This window comes from Chanodichthys erythropterus, chromosome 14 (genome assembly GCF_024489055.1).
Source record: "Chanodichthys erythropterus isolate Z2021 chromosome 14, ASM2448905v1, whole genome shotgun sequence".
Taxonomy (NCBI): Eukaryota; Metazoa; Chordata; class Actinopteri; order Cypriniformes; family Xenocyprididae; genus Chanodichthys; species Chanodichthys erythropterus.
In genome coordinates, this window is record NC_090234.1 from 16,212,281 (window position 1) to 16,231,795 (window position 19,515).

Sequence of the window (19,515 nt, forward strand, 5' to 3'; positions counted from 1 at the left end):
GAAAGTGCAAAAGTCATCTCAGTGAAGGAGTTACAGTATGTCATCAGCAGACTTAAGTTTATGCAATGCACTCTTGTGACACTGGAGTAAGAGGACACCCCTCTCTCTCTCTCTCTCTCTCTCTCTCTCTCTCTCTCTCTCTCTCTCTCTCTCTCTCTCTCTCTCTCTTTTGTGTTGCTGTTCTCATAGAAACTGTGTAAATATTACGATGCATAACAGGGAATCTATTATGACTGAATGACTGTGCCTTTTGTATTGTGCATGTTTCCCCCTATGTTTAATTTTAGTGAAACCCCTTTATGTTGTTTATGAAAATAATCTGATAATAAATATACAAGATAGCATGCTCAAAAGACAGAGAGCATTTACATTTGAATTCAAACCAATACAAACTGATTTTAGAACAGTATCCAAACACACCTTATATTTGATATTACACAATTTATTAACAATTGTTTAAAATAATTATTTAAAAGGGTTCAAATCTGAGGTACATGCAGCGAAATCTAACGGAGTGGGGCGCCATCTTGTGGTAATTATGAGGAGTGTGCAGCAGTTTTGAGCCAGATTCTCATTAAAGGGACACAATAAATAAATAAATAACATCTAATTCAACTTAAAAACTTAAGGGCAGTTTCTACATTTAAAAATATGTTAATGTTGGAAACAAAACGCCATATGAATGATATTATACACCTTATAAATGCAATATCTTACACACGTATCTAAGCTCCGAATAAAGATGATAAGGGTGTGGCGCCGCCCTGTGGTGATAAGAAGAATTGCGTCACTCGTCACTTCCTGGTTTCCAAGCGGAAATAGCGGAGTTTGTTTGGTTACTATGATGCTTCCACTGCAAAGATGGCGAACACGGCATAGAATGAATCTCTGAAAGTATCAAAAACCCTCTTTTGTATATTTTCAGGGTTGTTTTGACAGCTGCATTGTGCGACTGCAGACATGGCGGGTGTTGATGATGAGGAGTGCACGCTTGTAAGTCATGAAATACGGTCGCATACACTCATAATAATAATAATAATAATAATAATAATAATGCAGCTGGGCATGTAAATGTTTGTATAAATACTCATAGAAGGGATGATGAAGAAATACCAGTTAAAACGACATTCTCAATGAAGCATTTGTTTCATGCATTTCGATTAGAAAACATAACATTAAAAATGTTAAAGCCTGATGTGTGAAATAATAGTCACAAAAGTCTGTTTTTGTATCCTATAAAAGAAAAGAAGAAATTGCACGTGCTTTATGTTTTGTATAATATTTGATACATCAGTCTTTTATGGCTCATATCTTGATATAGTGAGAATATGGAGCTCATACTCGAAGAGGAAAAAACACCTCAGTTTTATTAAAAAAATTGGAGCAGATGTTGTTATTCATAATACTAAAAAGTAAGCATTTGAGTCAATGAGATCATAACAGACTACTTGCATACTGTAAAATGCATATATTATAAGGTGTGACTCATTATCACCCAATAAAATGTCCCAGTAAGATGATTTTAAATGCTTAGTAATGTTTAGTAGTTTCTGTTGTGGGGGTAAAATATATAATGCAATACAATGCAATGATGATTGAGAGATGAACAAATAACGTTCCTCAAAAGCCTCATGGATCATATTTGATACTCATATTTTAACATGATTGTTTCCAAAAAATGGATAATCAAGTAAACCTAAGTTGCTTCAGTCTATTAAATGTTCATCTTGACATATTAATGACAATATAAAAGTTATTCTTACGTTTACTTTATAAAAATCAGTAAAGATTTCACAGTAGAAAAGACATTTGAACCATTACCTGAAGGTGGACATTTTTACAATTAATTTAAAAGGGTCTTTACTTGCTAAAAAAGTATCAATCAGCATATTAAACTACCAATCAGATGACAGTAGGCATGTAGTAGATTGTGTGCAATGGGTTTTTCAGAAAACATTTGATGATGTAAAAAAATATAATATTTGTATATATGTATTTAATTTAGCAGTATTCTTTATATGTAATATTTTTATAAATTGATAGTTGAATTTCATCTTCAAAATTGTTTAATAATATATACTTTGTCAATATATTAGGATAATTAAAATGTAAAGCATAGTCTGACTGAGCAAAATTCTGTTTTATTGATTCAACTAATCAGCTTTGCATTAAAGTAAGCTGATATTTTCGGTTAACCCTGCTGAATTTATTGCCAATTTCAGGCCTTGATCTTATACTACTGCCAGGAAAAGTACTTCAATCATGTTGTAGAGGTTTCCAATGAGGCTCAACAGAAATTCAGTCATGATCCAATCTTCACATTCCTCCACGCTTATGGGCTGCTCATGCAAGGTGAGGAAAACCCACTGTTATTCCTGTGATCTTTGTCTTCAGTGATGGGGAAAGTTACCTGTATGTATTATTAATGTAAATGTATTATTAGCTTAACTTGTTTACATCAGCCTGTCCAGGGACTGCAGGTGCAAATTAGCAAAAAATGCTACAACCTGGTAAAATGCATCTTTCCTTTTTTAAGGTTTAATGTATATTTTACATTGTCCCTGTTTAAATAAATAAAGAGAAAGAAAGAAAGTTACCTTTAAAAGTAACGCGATACAGTATTGCGCTACTTCCTAAAAAAGTAGCTAATTTACCCTTCGCCGGGAGGGTTACTTTAAAAATCTATTCCATTACAGTCATAAATTACTTCATTAAAAATTTATTCAGTAACGTAATCCAAGTACCACAATATGAAAGTAATGTAATCTGATTACTTTTGGATTACTTCAAGGTCACATATATAAAGAAAGAAAAGGGTCAACTTTACTGTAAATAAATTGCATTTTTTAATTTAATTTTAATTATTTCTTTTCAATTTTTGCAAGTTTTGAAATGTTACACGTCCCATACTTTTGAATGGGTCTCAACAATAGAAATATTTGAAAAATCTGATAAATTATTTATTGCAATATTATTATAATTGTTATTTAGAGCTTAAAAATATACATATAAAAGTGACTTCAGATCATAAACAAACTGAACAAGCTCGGATCAAACATTTCTGTTTATGTTTGTTCTGCTTTCATTTTAATGTTTAGCATTTTGGTTACTTTTAAAACCTATTAAGACTAAGCAATTGTGTCTCATTTCCACAACTTGGGAATACACAGCCCTGAATATATATATGTAAAGGGCTATTCAGACATCTAGTGGCTACAGTGTGGTATTACAGATTATTTTTTAGTCTTTTGAGAAAGTGTTTTCGTAGCTGGAAGGCGGAGTTTGCACTGTACAACCATGTTGTTTGCATTTTCTTCTTTGAAAACAAAATAACAGCGAAATTTCCTAGAATCAGAATTTGAATTTACCTCGGCATAGTTGAATAACGAGTTCAGTACATGGAAATGACATACAGTGAGTTTCGAACTCCATTGCTTCCTCCTTCTTATATAAATCTCATTTGTTTAAAAGACTTCCGGAAAACACTCGGATCTCAACATAACACCAACTGTTACGTAACAGTCGGGATCATTAATATGTATGATCCCAATATTTGCATATGCCAGCTCATTTGACGCATTAGACAAGGAAAGGCAGTATTAACGTCTGGATGTGCACAGCTGAATCATCAGACTAGGTAAGCAAGCGAGAACAATAGTGAAAAATGCCAGATGGAGCGATAATAACTGACATGATTCATGATAACATGATATTTTTAGTGATATTTGTAAATTGTCTTTCTAAATGTTTCATTAGCATGTTGCTAATGTACTGTTAAATGTGGTTAAAGTTACCATCGTTTCTTACTGTATTCACGGAGATGAGAGTTGTTGCTATTTTCATTATTAAACACTTGCAGTCTGTATAATTCATAAACACAACTTCATTCTTTATAAATCTCTCCAACAGTGTAGCATTAGCCGTTAGCCACAGAGCACAGCCTCAAACTCACACAGAATCAAACGTAACCATCTAAATAAATACTTTACTCACATAATTCGAAGCATGCATACAGCATGCATGACGAACATCTTGTAAAGATCCATTTGAGGGTTATATTAGCTGTGTGAACTTTGTTTATGCAATGTATATATAGTCGAGAGCTCGTGGGGCAGAGGGAACGCATCTCTTAAAGGGGCCGTGCTGAAAAAATCAGTCCATAGTTAATGATGCCCCAAAATAGGCAGTTAAAATATTAATTAAAAAACATCTATGGGGTATTTTGAGCTGAAACTTCACAGACACATTCAGGGGACACCTTAGACTTATATTACATCTTGTAAAAAAACAATCTAGGGCACCTTTAAAGTGTTTTTCCTCACGGCAGCATCGTTTCAACTAGTAGCAGTGATTCAATCTGCTCTGAGGAGATTGCAGACGGGTGTTATTTGCGCATGCACCAGCGGGTGGTGGAAATACTGGATAACCAGGAAATACTGTATAATCAAGCACAGCGCTTAATATATATTATTATGGCAAAATAATGATTTATTTAGTTTTACATTAAACGATTGTAATCCTGATAGTATTCCCCCTTTTTTTTTCCAAAATGTAACTGTAATCTGATTACTACATTTTTTGATGTAATTGTAACGTATTACAGTTACTGGATTTTTGTATCCTGATTACGTAACGCCGTTACATGTATTCCGTTACTCCCCAACCCTGCAAGCGTTCTAACCAACCATAACGCCGAATCCGCCATTTTGACCGACAAAGCAGTAGCGGGAGTTAGTAGACTGACGTCGCTGGACTTGAAAAATGGTGTGTACTGACGTCTTTCAGCGGTTAAAACAACATTCCTTCTGATGTTCATTCATGTTTATTTGATGCTATAAATAAACTAGTAGGAAGAGTTGATCGGTTCACGAGCCGCTTGAACTGCGATGCAGCGATCTGTCACGACACATTAAACGGGATTTATTGTTTAAATTTCTTTAAAAATGACTAAATTTGAGACTTTGTTTCATATCAGAAGTAACCTGCTCTGTCTTGTCTGTCGACGTGTTGTCATTGTCCCCTTTGCTCCGCGATATGTTTTTCACTGCGTGAGAACATGATATGTGGCGTTAGAGAGGCATAGCAACAGTAACTAAAGGGGGCGGGTCTTTGCGCACAGTCAATTGCATTACTTACTTTTTTTGAAAAGTAATGCGTTACAAGAAAAGTTCTATTTTTTTGCAAATGTAAAGTTCCTTTCACACCAAAAGTGAAATGAATGCACACATACTTCCCTACTATATAGAAAAACAGAAGTATGTCTGAATTCACAGTACTGAATATATATATGTAAACGGCTATTCAGACATCTAGTGGCTACAGTATGGTAATACAGATAATTTTTTTGTCCTTTGAGAAAGAAAGTGTTTTCGTAGCTGGAAGGCGGAGTTTGCACTGTACAACCATGTTGTTTGCATTTTCTTCCCTACTATATAGAAAAACAGAAGTATGTCCAAATTCACAGTACTGAATATATATATATGGTGATAAACACCATATGATGGATACTTTACTATCCCATGAGTCTACATTACAGGATTTATGAATGGAGGTGAACTGACACTGGTAGGTCACATGATAATGATAGCATGGCAGATACAGTTACTTGAAAAAGTAATCTGATTACATGTAATGCATTACCTCTAACACTGCTTGTCTTCATTTGAGATCTCGAGAAATTGTATAATTCCTCTGTTCCCTGTGCTCCTTTGATATCTTATTGTAGATCAAATCATGGATGCCATTCAGGAGTTGGAGCAGCTGAAAGCGAGAAGAGACGTTTCCCTCTGTGTGCTCATGGCTATGGTTTATGCCCACAAGAAAAGACCAAACCCTGGTAGGTCTGTTGCATCCTATCCATGTTTCTTTAAAATCCTTTGGAAAATTATTTGCATACAGGGTTGAAAAGACATGAGTATGAATAAATAATAACAAAAACTTGACTTGCCTGTAGACCGTGATGTCATCCAGGAGTTGGATGGAAGGGTGAAGGAGGAGAGGAAGACGGCGAGTCCCAAAGCTCTCTATTACGCTGGCATGCTGCTGTGGCTTCTGGGACGCAATGACAAAGCCAGAGAGTATGTGGACAGAATGATCAAGATCTCCAGTGGCTCTAAAGAGGTGAACTTTTCTAATGTGTCTGTACTATAGATTTCTGCTGAGGGAGCTTCTCATGATGGGACTGATGTGAAATTTGCCCTTGTTCTGTCATGGTAATCATAAAACACTAAATGATGGCTTTATGATGGCCTACAAATAAAACTATAAAAAAACACACACATTTGTTACTTGAAATAAAATCAACACCAACTTCAATAAAGTAAAATATTAAAAACATTTTAATATTTAAAGGCAATATTTCTCATTTTTATTTAGTTTAACTTGATGAACTAAAATAACTAAAACTAAAGCATGAACAAACAATGAACAACTGTATTTTCATTAGCTAACATTAATAAGGATTAGTAAATACAGTAACAAATGTATTGCTCATAGTTAGTTCATGTTAGTTAATACGTTAACTACTGTTTAACTAATGAACCTTATTGCAAAGTGATACCAAAAAAGCTTATAAAAATGGCAAAAACGCAAAAAACTTTAACATTAAAATGTAAACAAAATATACAAAAAATTTGAATATTAATAAAAACTAAAATAATATATTTTCAGATTTTTCACTTGTTTTGTTGTTTATTTAATATTGGGATCATTGTGTTGTAGGGAATTGTTCTGAAAGGCTGGATTGATCTGCGATCAAATAAAGATGCTAATGCAAAGAAGTCTGGGAAATACTTTGACGAAGCCCTGAAGGAGAAAAGCGACATTTTTGCTCTGATGGGGAAGGTAACTCTATTTTTGATGACCATTTAATAATTCAGCATTTTGAAATATACAGATTAATGTTCACTTATAAGATGTGTGCACATTTTTGATTTGCATTTTTTAAAATCTTTACACTTTAAAGGCGATGTGTGTAATTTATTTATTATGTTAAAATACTTTTTGTAGAATCAACTAAAAGTAAACATTCAGAGGCTGATTTCCTGAGAAATGTTAGAGTGGATTTCATGTCTAGGTCACATAAGAAGAAACATAAGGAATTATATTATGCATAATAAAAATGGAGCCTGTTTTAAGACCATTAAGATTTATTTATTTTGTTTGTATTGTGACATTTTTTTCATGACGGTGATAAAAATATAATAATAATTAAAAAAAATATTGTGCATAAATTTAAGGCAGTACAACAAATGCAATATTTTTGGGGGAGTGGGAGGGGGGCATATTTTTGCTGTCGCAAAAGCTTTTTTTTGTTGTTGTTCTAATTGTGTTTTTCTGACAGGTACAATATTATGAATATCGTCAGAATTATTCTGGTGCTTTAGAGACCATTAACCAGGTGATTGTGAGTTACCCGTCCTTTCTGCCTGCCCTGGTCAAGAAGATGAAGCTGCTTTTGACTCTGCAGGACTGGGAACAAACTGTGGATGCCGCTCAGAGGTAAGACTCCATTCACAACATCGCAGATCTCCGTCTTATTGGATGTTGTTGTTTTCTATGGTTTAGGTTATCATCATGGTATTAAATACACTCTAAAAGCTCTCAAAGACTTTCAGAGGTGAGCTGCATTCAAGTGCAAATGGAAATGAGATGTGATTCCACTGATCTGTACGGAGAGACTGGATCATTGTTTCTCTTACCCTGTAGGATGAGGGCCAGTGAGCGACAGGATGAAAAAGTTCTTTTAGGCTGATCGCTAAGAGCTGTATGAACTCCACTGCGAGACCTCTGTGTGAAAACCAGTTCTCTCAGGTGGAGCTGGATTGTGGTTATTCAAGCACAGTATTTTTTTATGTATTTGCTCTGAAATTGCTTAAAAGAGTGATATTTTTTCACTCAGACAGACTCTAATTTCAACTAAACAGTCATTATAGCCAAATAGATCAATGTTCAAAAGGGGCCTATAACGTCCCTTTTCACAAGATGTAATATAAGTCTCTGGAGTTTCAGCTCAAAATCCCCCACAGATCATTTATTATAGCTTGTCAAATTTGCCCCTATTTGGGTGTAAGCAAAAACACGCGGTTTTTGTGTGTGTCCCTTTAAATGCAAATGAGCTGCTGCTCCCGGCACTCTTTCCAGAAGAGGGCGGAGCTTTAACAGCTCAACAACAACAAAGCTGGAGAATCTCACGCAGCCAAAATGAGGATTGTCAGTAACGGTGTTCAGCCTTATATTGTTCAAACCGGAGTCGACACTGATGGAGAGACTCAGGAAGAAGTTACAACTTTTAGAATGAAACTGGACGTTTCTGAATGGTTAGTGGATAAATTTATGTAGTTGCTGTGGAGTTGATTCAACTCATCCACTAGCATGTGCCGTCATGTTCATCTTTTGTGTTGAATTGACCCTCGTTTGTGAAGCAGTCCGGCGTAAAATGACGGCATGACAACAACACTCTACTACAACAACTCTTCCTCTTCTCTAAAGCGGCTCAACATGGCCTCACCCCCTTTGATGTGTGTTCTGGAGGGCAGGGCTTATATAAATTGTAGGGTTAGTGATGTCACTAATCCGGGAAGAAGCTTGTTGTAGGCATTAACTTGTGCTTTATAAGTACTAATAAACAACCAATATTTTAGAAATATGCATACTAATAAAAAAATAGTTAATAATGAGAATTGGGTACTTGACTTTCATATTCTCAATTTTTCAGGCTTCTCCAACGAGATAAAAATAACCTGGAGGCTCTGAGGATGCTAGCCCTCCACTCTCTCTGCAGGGAAGGAGACGTCGCAGAGGTATGATATTACCAACATACATGTGTTTACACAGATTAAATGCCAGAAACCTAATTTATTATGGGATCAGTCTCAGTATGATTCACAAATACCTGTTCAGTGGATTGCAAATAAAAAGCGATGCAATGCAAGCGATTGCATTGAATTTTGTTCCTGTCTAGTTATTACATTTCCTTCATGAAGGACACATTGCTCTGAAGAGTCACAGGGTTTGATTGCACATGTTGGAAGTCTTTATTTATGAATCGTTTCATTTGTGAATGTAATATATTTTTTGTGAATGTGAATTTGATTATGCATTAATGAATATACACAAATATTTGAGGTCAGTAAGAATTATTTTGTTTTTAAGAAATTAATACTTTTATCCAACAAGAAGGCATTAAATAAAAAGTGACAGTAAAAACATAATAACAATTTAAAAAGTTATCTTTTTTTTAAAAAAACTTTTTATTCATCGACAACTCTACAACTATATTTTTGATCAAATAAATGCAGCCTTTGTGGCAGAGGCAGTAGTGCATGTATTTTTTTTATGATTCTCATTCATTTTCTTTCTCTTTTTACAGTCTGTAAACCAACTATCAAATCTGATCAGTAATCTAGACATTCAGGAACCAAACAATCCGGAGATCTTCTACAGGATGTCTTTAGCGTTCACTCGAGTGGTAATACTCAGATTCTCCAAAAACACTCAACTACACAAACAGATTAATGTCATCAGCACTTAAGATTCATTTTCACATGAACATTAGAATCCTTTGAATCACACACCTGCACATGCTTGATTAGACATATGAGATTAGAAAGACATCTAAGGAGGAAAGACATGAAACGATTCACAATGCAATGACCTTCTGATGTCTGGCATGTTCACAATCAAACACATTTTGTGAAAAGTTCCTGTGCAACAAAAGAAGTGATGCTGCAGGTAGATGTGATTTTGTGAATATTTGATCACTCTGCAGTGTGGAAGAGCTGAGAAGATCCTTCAGCACACTCACAGGATGGTGGAGCGGGCGTTTACACAGGTCTCGGGCGACTCTGAGCTGGCCACAGAGATGGGCTATCAACTGGTTCTGCTGGGCAGGGTGAAAGAGGCCATGAAATGGTACAAGACGGCAATGACTCTCGATGAGAGCAGCGTCTCTGCTTTGACAGGTGAGAGCGGTTTGAAAGCCATTAGGAAAAATAAAATGAATAAAACTTATAAACTATAAAATAAGTTCTTATTGCTTAGGTCTAGGGCTGCACAACAATTAATCGCGATAATTGTTTGCAAAACAAAAGTCTGTGTTATGTAATATATGTGTGTGTTCTGTGTATAATAATTATGTATATATAAGTAAATGCACATACATGTATATATTTAAGAAAAAAATGATTTATATATAAAATATTTACATTTATATGTAATATAAAAAATATATAAATATGTATATTTATTTATACATGTATATATTTCTTAAATTTATACATGTATGTGCATGTATTTATATATACATAATTATTATACACAGAACACGTACGTAACAGACTTTTATTTTGATTAATCACGATTAATCGTTGTGCAGCCCTACTTAGGTCACGTTCAGAGTTGTCATAAAAAATGTCAATGAATGCACATCTGTATTCTGTAATAATTTACAAAGTGGCAAAGACAATTGCCAGATGACTGTAATATATACTAAATGTAATGCTGAAAGTAATGCTGTATGAACCATTTATATTAAATATGGTCTGAAAAATCTACAGAGAGGTTTTAGAAATTTGATTAAGGAAAAGTATGGCAATTTGAAATGGAAAATGTGTTAGAACCCTGTAGATGATTAAGAATTGTTTTGAGTAATTAAAATAAATCCTAAAATAAATATAAATATCAGATAAAATCTTAAACTCATTTTATTTAGTTTGTTTTTTTATGTTAAAGTACTAAAATTACTAAAACTGAAATAAAAATTAAAACTAATATTATTGAAATATATAAAAAAAAAACGAATAAAATTTACAAAAGCACATAACAAAATTACTAAAATTAAAACTGAAAACATAAAAAATAAAAGCTAATTTAAAATATAAATAAATACTGTAATGGTATATAAATAATCAGGGCTTGACATTCACTTTTTTGCTCACCAGACACTGTGACTAGTGGTTTAGTTACCAGCCACTCAGCATTTTCACTGGCCACAATTTTGACATCGATACCATTCGGAAAAATTGCCATATAAATATTTTTTTAATATTATCTCATAATTTGGCAGCAGGTATATTATGCTGCTGTCACTTTAAGACCTGATGCACGGATCCATTATACTGTTACACATGTGTTTTCTTTCTCAACTGTTTACAATCACTTAAACCATAACTGACCGTGTTTAAGTGAATACTCACAAAGACCAACATTTTGACATAATTTTGTGTGAATTTGACTGTTTAAGCACAATAAGCAGCAAAAAATAACTCAATTCAGTACTGAGAGGCGGCTTTATGTGTATGCACACTTTGAGTGTGAGCACAAAAACTGTGGGAATGAGTAAAATGTATGCATATGAGTAAAATGTATGTGCAATACGTGTAATCCCACGCCGAAATTCAAGCCCTGTCACACTAACAATATTCATCCAGAGCGAATGAAATGAATGAGTGAGGGGAGGCGGGTTTGTGTGTCAGCTTGCTGTTGGAGAGATGAGAACCGCAGCTGGTATCATGTATCTGTTCTGTGGAAAATGAGTATTGGAAGTGTTTCAGTATCGATATGTATCGAAAAATCAAATCAATATTTTTGACAACACTACATTGCACTTAGTTTATTACTTCAGATGCCTTTTTAAAAGACTACAATTGAAAAATATATATTATATATAAAATTCAACCGGCCAAAGTGGCTAGTAGGAGTGACTGCGTTACACACCACTGCTGAAATCCACCCGCATTTGGCGGGTGTTAATGTCAAGCCCTGTAAATAATACTAAAATAACTTAATAACTAAAAATAACTAGGATGCCTATTGCCTAACATATATTTGTTCAAAATGCATTACTAAAAAGAGTATTAAAATAGCAAAAAGAGCTTAGTTTTTGGATTGTGTTTTGTGCAGGTATCATCAGGTGTCAGCTCATGGAGGGACACATAGAGGATGCAGAACAGCAGCTGGAGTTCCTCACAGAGATCCAGCAGTCCATTGGCAAATCAGGGGTGAGAGAGCTTTTAAATGATTTGCTGTCTTGCTTTAAAAATCAATTTGAGGTCTCGAACAATGTTGCACAGAGACTCATTTCAGATTTTTTTTCACAGAACGAAGTAAAAGCTAAAGAAAATTGTTTTTTGTAGTCTGTCTTTTGATTCATATTCAACAGAGACCTGGTTTATTAATCCACTTATGCTGTGTTTGGATGAGTCATCCAAAGTGCGTAACAGGGCCTGTTTACACAAACTGAGGCCCTTGTCGGGCAGTTTAGCATTCATTTACACACACGCACATCTGCTTAGTGAAAAACAGCTGCCATGTTGTACTTGTAGAGGAACAGCATTTAGCACAAACAAAACCCTTCAGAAAAACCCAATTCCCTTTTATTCTGAGCTTTACCTTAGGATTTAAACTGCACAAGACATTAGTGAACAAATAAATTAGAAAAAAAGCACATGATAAACCTAAATCTTTTAAGGTTTGTTTAACCTGTGTGTTTGTGTGTGTTAGGAGCTGCTGTATCTGCGAGCGCTGTTGGCTGTGAAAAAGCGCCGGCCCCCAGACGAGGCGACCAACCTGTTAAATGACACGGTGGACACGCATTTTTCCGCCCTGCAGGGTCTGCCTCTCAGCGTCGAGTACTTTGAGAAGCTCAACCCCGACTTCCTGCTTGAGATCGTCAAGGAATACCTGGCGCTGTCTCCCGCCAAGGTCTTTCCTCCCATGCGCTTCCTAGCAAGCACTCAGAACACTCTAGTAGCAACGCAATACCAAACACCCTGAGAATTGTAGTAATTGCCTGTCAACCAGTCAGAACACTCTAGCTACTGCCTTGCAAGGCAATTGGAACAACCCCCAACATGCCTAGCAACACCCTAGTGATCAGACAGAATACCCTTGCAGCAGTCTTTTGTCCAGCCTTCATTTGGAGTGTGTCATGATGCACTTTCCTCTTGTAGTTTATTGACTGATGTTGTTCTCTCTGCAGTCTCCAGCTCCAGGTCAGCCTCCTTCACCTCAACTGCAGCACTGCGTGTCTGTGTTGGACACAGTGGTGAAAGTAGTCCCTGGCCTGCTGCAGGCTGGATTTCTAATGGCCAAAGTCAGATTTCAGTCAGGTGTGTGCATGTCTGATTGAATTTTCTGATAAGTTCAGTTTCTTTTATTTTACAAGCTGAAATTAAATGTCATGACATTTTTTGGATTGATTTAATTGGGTGTATCTCTAAGCTTTTCACTTCCAGGAAGTTATTTTATTATCATTGAGATACTATTATAGTTTTTTAAATATTTTGAATTAGTTTTTATATGTGTATCTTCTGTGTTCATATAATTTTTAGTTAAAGTTAAGTAGTTTTGTTGTGTTTTGTCATTTTTATTAGTTTTTTTTTTTTTTTTTCTTTAAATGTATGTATATATAGTTTTTATTATTATTATTTTTTTTTTTTTTTTTCATTTTTAATCTTAGTTATTTTAGTACAAATTAAGTTAAATTAAAGTAAGTTATTTGGCTTTGGGAGCTAGCTAAAATAAATTAGGTTTAAGTTTTTTGATATTTTATTTTATTTCATTTAGCATTTATTTTATTTCACTTTCAAAAAATGTTTTTTTTTTTATATCATTATGACATTATTTCATGACAAATAAGCAAATAATTTCCTCCAAAAGGATCATTATCATAAAGAAAAAAGAAAAAGAAAATCATATTCTCATTACTGTAATGCAAGAAACAAAAATATACATAAATTGCAAAGTGTTTTATACATCATTTGTTGTACTTTCTTACTCATTAATTTAGAGGGAGCTAAAAAAAAAAGTGAAATGTAAAAAAAATAAAATTATTTAGCCATGCAAATAATAATGTTGAAATGCAAAAATGGCCCCAAAAATAAGCTTAATGACTTCATGCAAAATATGATTTGTTTTTCCCTATTATTTTTTGTCCAATTCAGTTAGTCAGGCTTGTGCTCTCTTCATATGTTGTCAAATCAAGTCACCTTTATTTATATAGCGTTGTATACATTACAGATTGTTTCAAAGCAGCTTAACAGGGATAAACAGGAAAATAAAGCTTCAATGATGCAAACAGAATTAAATTCTGTTGTTCAGCAGCTCTAAAAAATAGTAAACAGTCATTATTCAGCTGAAATCACTTCAGTGTTGATTCATTTTGGTTTAATAGCTGTGTAAAGTCCATCATTTATGAAATGAGTTCAGAAAACAGTGATGCCATCATCCAGCTAAGTTGAGTTGTCCTCCTGCAGGAGATATCGAGGCGGCCCACAGCAGCCTGCAGCATTGTTTGGATCAGAACCCGGCCCATGCCGATGCCCATCTCCTCATGGCTCAGATCCATCTCATGCAGGGCAACTTCAAGCTCTCCTCCCAATCTCTGGAACTCTGCCTCAGCCACAACTTTGAGGTGACACAACATCACGGCCAGCCATATTGGTCTCAGTGCAGTGCCAAACCTGTTTGCATTTATTATTCGATTCGATGGGACTGAATACGTAATTTCTTTGATCTCAGATCCGAGAGCATCCTCTGTATCACCTGATAAAGGCTCAGGCTCAGAGGAAGATGGGGCAGCTTCAGGAGGCCATTCAAACGCTGCACATGGCCATGAGTCTGTGTGCTGTGAAGAGAACAGGCTCCTCGGCCAAAAGACAGAGTAAAAGAGTTGAGCTCAACTCGGCCGACTGCGTGTCTGTGTTCCTGGAACTAGCTGAGGCTCTGTGGCTCAATGGAGAACAGGTTAGTGGACAACCTAAAATAATGTTTACAGAAGGAAAATAGTGTTTTTCAAACATTTCTTCATTTCTTTAGTACATCTGCTCTTAATTATGTTTTGTTTATAAGTATTGCAGTAGTCCATTGTCTTTAAGTATCATTGCTTTTGTCAGTAAAAATGTATATTCTTGTTTTTGGGATAAAAATTTGTTTTGACTTCCCAGCACGAGGCAGCTAAAGTGATGCAAGATGCCATAAATGAGTTTACGGGCACTCCAGAGGAGCTACGAGTCACTATCGCCAATGCAGATCTTGCACTAATGCGAGGAGATACTGAACTGGCACTGAGCATGCTCAGAAACATCACGCCAGAGCAGCCATACTATGTGGAGGCCAAAGAAAAAATGGCAGACATCTACCTGAACCACAGGAAAGAGAAACGGCTTTACGTGAGCTGCTATAGGTAATGCCTGTTTATTTGTCAGATTTACTCATCATGTTCACTACATGTATTAGAGCTTACAGAACATCTTTTTCTCAGCATATAGGTGAATATCATTAAATTATGCACAGGTCACATTTCTTTGAAGCTTGTTTCCGCCACTAAATAAAATATAAAAAAGGTAATTGCACTTTTTTTCTCAGAAATGCATAATATAAACTCACAATTCTGGCTTTATAACACGCAATTGTGAGTTATAAAGTTAGAATTGTGAGATATAAATTCAGAATTGCGAGTTATAAAGTCAAGAATTGCAAAATATGGGCTAAACTCACAATTGTGAGTTATAAAGTCACAATTCAGGGATATAAACTCGCAATTCTGAGAAAAAGTCAGTCTTTTTTTCTCAGAATTTGACGTTATATCTCAAAATTCTGAGAAAAAAGTCAGAATCGTGAGATATAAGCTCAAAATTGTAAGAAGAAAAAGTCTGAATTGTGAGATAAAGTCGCAATTATCCTTTTTATTCCATGGCAGAAACAAGCTTACATACATTTCACCCCAAAATCAAAAGAAAAAGTATATATGCTTCTCTTAATTATTTTACAGATTTTTTCTGTAGTTTTTTCCCCAATAAATTTTAATGTCAGTTAATCACAAAATCTCAAATGTAACTGTAATTCATCATAATAATGAATGTATTCTTAAAGGATTAGTCCACTTTTAAATAAACTTTTCCTGATAATTTACTCACCCCCATGTCATCCAAGATGTCCATGTCTTTCTTTCTTCAGTCGAAAAGAAATTAAAGTTTTTGATGAAAACATTTCAGGATTTTTCTCCATATAGTGGACTTCACTGGGCACCAAACAGTTGAAGGTCAAAATTAGTCTCACTGCAGCTTCAAATTGTTCTACATGATCCCAGATGAGGAATAAGGGTCTTATCTAGTGAAACAATCGCTCATTTTCTAAAAAAAAAAAAATACAATTTTATACAAATTAACCAGAAATGCTCATCTTGAACTAGCTCTCTTCTTCTTCTCTATTTGAATTCCGGCAGTGTAGGCACTGCTAAGTGTATTACTGCCCTCCACAGGTCAAAGTTTTGAACTAATTGTTATATACTATTGAACTAGCATATTGCATATAAAATTAGTTCAAACTTTGACCTGTGGAGGGCAGTAATACACTTAGCAGTGTCTACACTGCCGGAATTCAAATAGAGCAGAAGAAGAGAGCTAGTTCAAGATGAGCATTTATGGTTAAATTTTTTTTTAAAAATTCAGAAAATGAGCGATGGTTTCACTAGATAAGACCCTTATTTCTCATCTGGGATCGTGTAGAACAATTTGAAGCTGCAGTGAAACTAATTTTGACCTTCAACTGTTTGATGGCCATTGAAGTCCACTATATGGAAAAAAATCCTGAAATGTTTTCATCAAAAACCTTCATTTCTTTTCGACTGAAGAAAGAAAGACACGAACATCTTGGATGACATGGGGGTGAGTAAATTAACAGGAAAATTTTATTTGAAAGTGGACTAATCCTTTAATGGTGGCTCATATTAGAATCTAGTATTTTTTTTTTTCCATTACAGTAATAACGGGTCCTAAAATTAACACTCGTCAAGTGCCAAATGCGAGTAAACATCGTTGTTGGCGAGTGAATGAATCGTGTCAGTCGCCAATTGGCCGGTATCAATTTTTTTAATTCTGACAAACAATGTTGTGACAACATGAATGTGAAAAAAGTGAGCTATGCTCTGTACAGTTGACGGGTCAGTGCTTCATCATCATGAAAGTTTTAGCCTTCCAATGTAAATATTCAAGCGCTATAACAAACGAAAGGGAATTTGTTAATCACACGCTGTGTGGGAAGTTTAATATTCGAAGCGTGCAACCTGAAAGACGCGTCTGTCAGACAGCGTGCAAAGTTGAGCTCTCTTTCATGCCTTCCTGCACTTCAATGGACAGATTCACTCAAAATTATGTCAAAAAACGCCTGTCTCGGCGAGTATCCTAGTAAACATAGTCGGGTATGTTAGTGAATGCAAACACAAAACGCATGATCCGTGTGTGCATTTGGTCTTAAAGTGACAGCATCCTAATAATCCTGCTACTGTCTGCGTTTTTATTGTTAACCAAACAACAAAGGACAATCTAAAATTCTGGCGTCATAACTGACTGTTTTTGTGTCATGGCTAATAAAAAAATATTTTTGGCCAGTAAATTTTCTTAAGTCACCGGCCATTGGAAGGAAATATGCTTAATTGTCATCATGCGAAATATCTTAATGGTCCTATAAATAGGTATCAGTTTCCTTAAGAAAAGCGTTTTTTCTTTAATATTTGTTTTAGAGAACTGAATGGAATGCTGAATCTGCATTTTAACGCTCTGTAATCACGTGTTTATGTGGTCTATTTAGATGACTAAAATGAAGTCTGCAGCTCTTCAATGGTATTCACATGTGTTGACCGTTTCCAACAACTAGTTCGGATACACCTGTGCAAACAATCATCAAACACAGGCGGATCTTATTACTGTAGCATTGCGTATTAACGTATCTGTCTCATCAGGGATTTGGTGGACAAATTACCGAGCCCTCATACCTTCCTGTTACTCGGTGATGCCTACATAAACATTCAGGAGGTAGGAGAGATTCTTGTTGTTTATTCATTTGCTTACATTTGTGTTTGAATGTCACATTTAGTGAAGATCTTTGTTTAGAAGCCCAAATATGTATTTCTTTTTTTATAAGATGTCTGCCTCTATCACCACACAAATATTTACTATACAATCTAAACAGTGACTCCTTATCTCATGAATCGTCATTGAAATTCCTGAAGGTTTTTTATATAACAAATTTTACACAACACATCATCAAATACTATATATGATGAACGGTATAAAAAATACTATATATTAAATAAATAATTTTTTGCAGAACATTTTTTATTTATTTATTTTGCATTATGGTAATGAGAATGGGAAGAAAATGTACTTCATTATCATAAAATATTTCAGCACATTAATATAGTTATATATTAAATACTATTATAAGTATTATATTTAATAATTTTTTTTATTTTTAAATGACATTCACCAAAACATATCTATCATGTTTTAATGAGTCCTTCAATTTCAGAAAGGCATAATTGTTTTTTTCTTTTTTGTTGTTACTACATTGATGTTTATATATGAAAATAATGTTCTCTGCTGACAGCCAGAGCTGGCCATTGAAGTATATGAACAGGCTTTAAAGAAAAACCCTAAAGATGGAGCTGTGGCCAGTAAGATTGGGAAAGCACTTGTCAAGACCCACAACTATGTAAAGGTAAGTGAAGAGACTTTTCATGGACTTTTCTAAAATGCTTCACACTTTTCCCTGCATTTCAAAGCTATAAATATTATCCTATTTAAATGTTATTTTTTAATGTGAAGATTTGTTAAACTAAAACTTTAAAGATGAAGGAAAACTAACAATTACTTAAACACTTAAACTAACACTTCAAGGGAAACAAACACTTAAGAAAGACATGAAATTACCATTAGATGGCGGCAGAGCAGCACCTATTGACTCCCTAATACATGGAAAAGTAGGGAAAGTGACAGTCTCATGAAAAACAAAAACTTTATGTATATATATATATAATATGTGTGTGTGTGTGTTTTTATATATATATATATATATATATTAGGGCTGGGCGATGTATCGAATGCTTTTGTCACGCGCATTTCTTCAGTAAAGCCGGTTCCCTGATTACCGCTAAATCGCCATCACCTGCTTTCAAATGAAGCGGCATTTAATAGACAGAGCCGTAGTTCACTGATAAGACACGCAATATCGCGTTCAATATCGATATGTATCGCCGTCGATATTGAACGCAATATTGCGTGTCTTATCAGTGAACTACGGCTCTGTCTATTAAATGCCGCTTCATTTTGAAAGCAGGTGATGGCGATTTAGCGGCAATCAGGGAACCGGCTTTACTGAAGAAATGCGCGTGACAAAAGCATTCGATACATCGCCCAGCCCTAATATATATATATATATAATATGTATAATATGCGACCATTCAAAATTACACAGAAAGCAGGTAAAGATCACTTCTTTTATAATCACTGAAGCTGCTGGTGAGTTCAATATGATACATTTATTAAGAATTGAATATTTACATTTTTCCCTATAAAAATTATGTTTTTGCACATTACTGTTAATACGTTCATTTTATCTGCATCTCAATTCAAGCTCAGTGCTTTACTGTCAAATTTCCAATAAATAAACCTGTAATATTATTAATAACTGCACTTATTAATGCAAAACAATAGTAATATGATTAAATTACCTTTA

At 34.7% G+C, this 19,515-nt stretch overlaps 1 protein-coding gene across 4 annotated transcripts in view; it reads left to right on the plus strand.

Annotated features, from left to right (window-relative positions):
• Positions 1-862: 862 nt before the first annotated feature.
• The window catches only part of ttc21b (tetratricopeptide repeat domain 21B), a 30,648-nt gene continuing 11,995 nt past the window's right edge, over positions 863-19,515 (plus strand). For 3 of the 4 annotated variants that reach the window (XM_067409565.1, XM_067409567.1, XM_067409568.1), the window contains exons 1-17: positions 863-993; positions 2,223-2,352; positions 5,726-5,836; positions 5,954-6,120; positions 6,721-6,843; positions 7,343-7,500; positions 8,717-8,801; positions 9,371-9,469; positions 9,770-9,962; positions 11,902-11,999; positions 12,502-12,702; positions 12,980-13,109; positions 14,256-14,413; positions 14,521-14,745; positions 14,946-15,184; positions 17,741-17,813; positions 18,388-18,498. In XM_067409565.1, the coding sequence (XP_067265666.1) occupies positions 961-993; positions 2,223-2,352; positions 5,726-5,836; positions 5,954-6,120; positions 6,721-6,843; positions 7,343-7,500; positions 8,717-8,801; positions 9,371-9,469; positions 9,770-9,962; positions 11,902-11,999; positions 12,502-12,702; positions 12,980-13,109; positions 14,256-14,413; positions 14,521-14,745; positions 14,946-15,184; positions 17,741-17,813; positions 18,388-18,498 (2,334 nt within the window). In that variant the 5' untranslated portion in view covers positions 863-960. Of the gene's footprint in view, positions 994-2,222; positions 2,353-5,556; positions 5,566-5,725; positions 5,837-5,953; positions 6,121-6,720; positions 6,844-7,342; positions 7,501-8,716; positions 8,802-9,370; positions 9,470-9,769; positions 9,963-11,901; positions 12,000-12,501; positions 12,703-12,979; positions 13,110-14,255; positions 14,414-14,520; positions 14,746-14,945; positions 15,185-17,740; positions 17,814-18,387; positions 18,499-19,515 lie in introns of those variants that run through there. The other variant, XM_067409566.1, reaches the window with a different exon arrangement.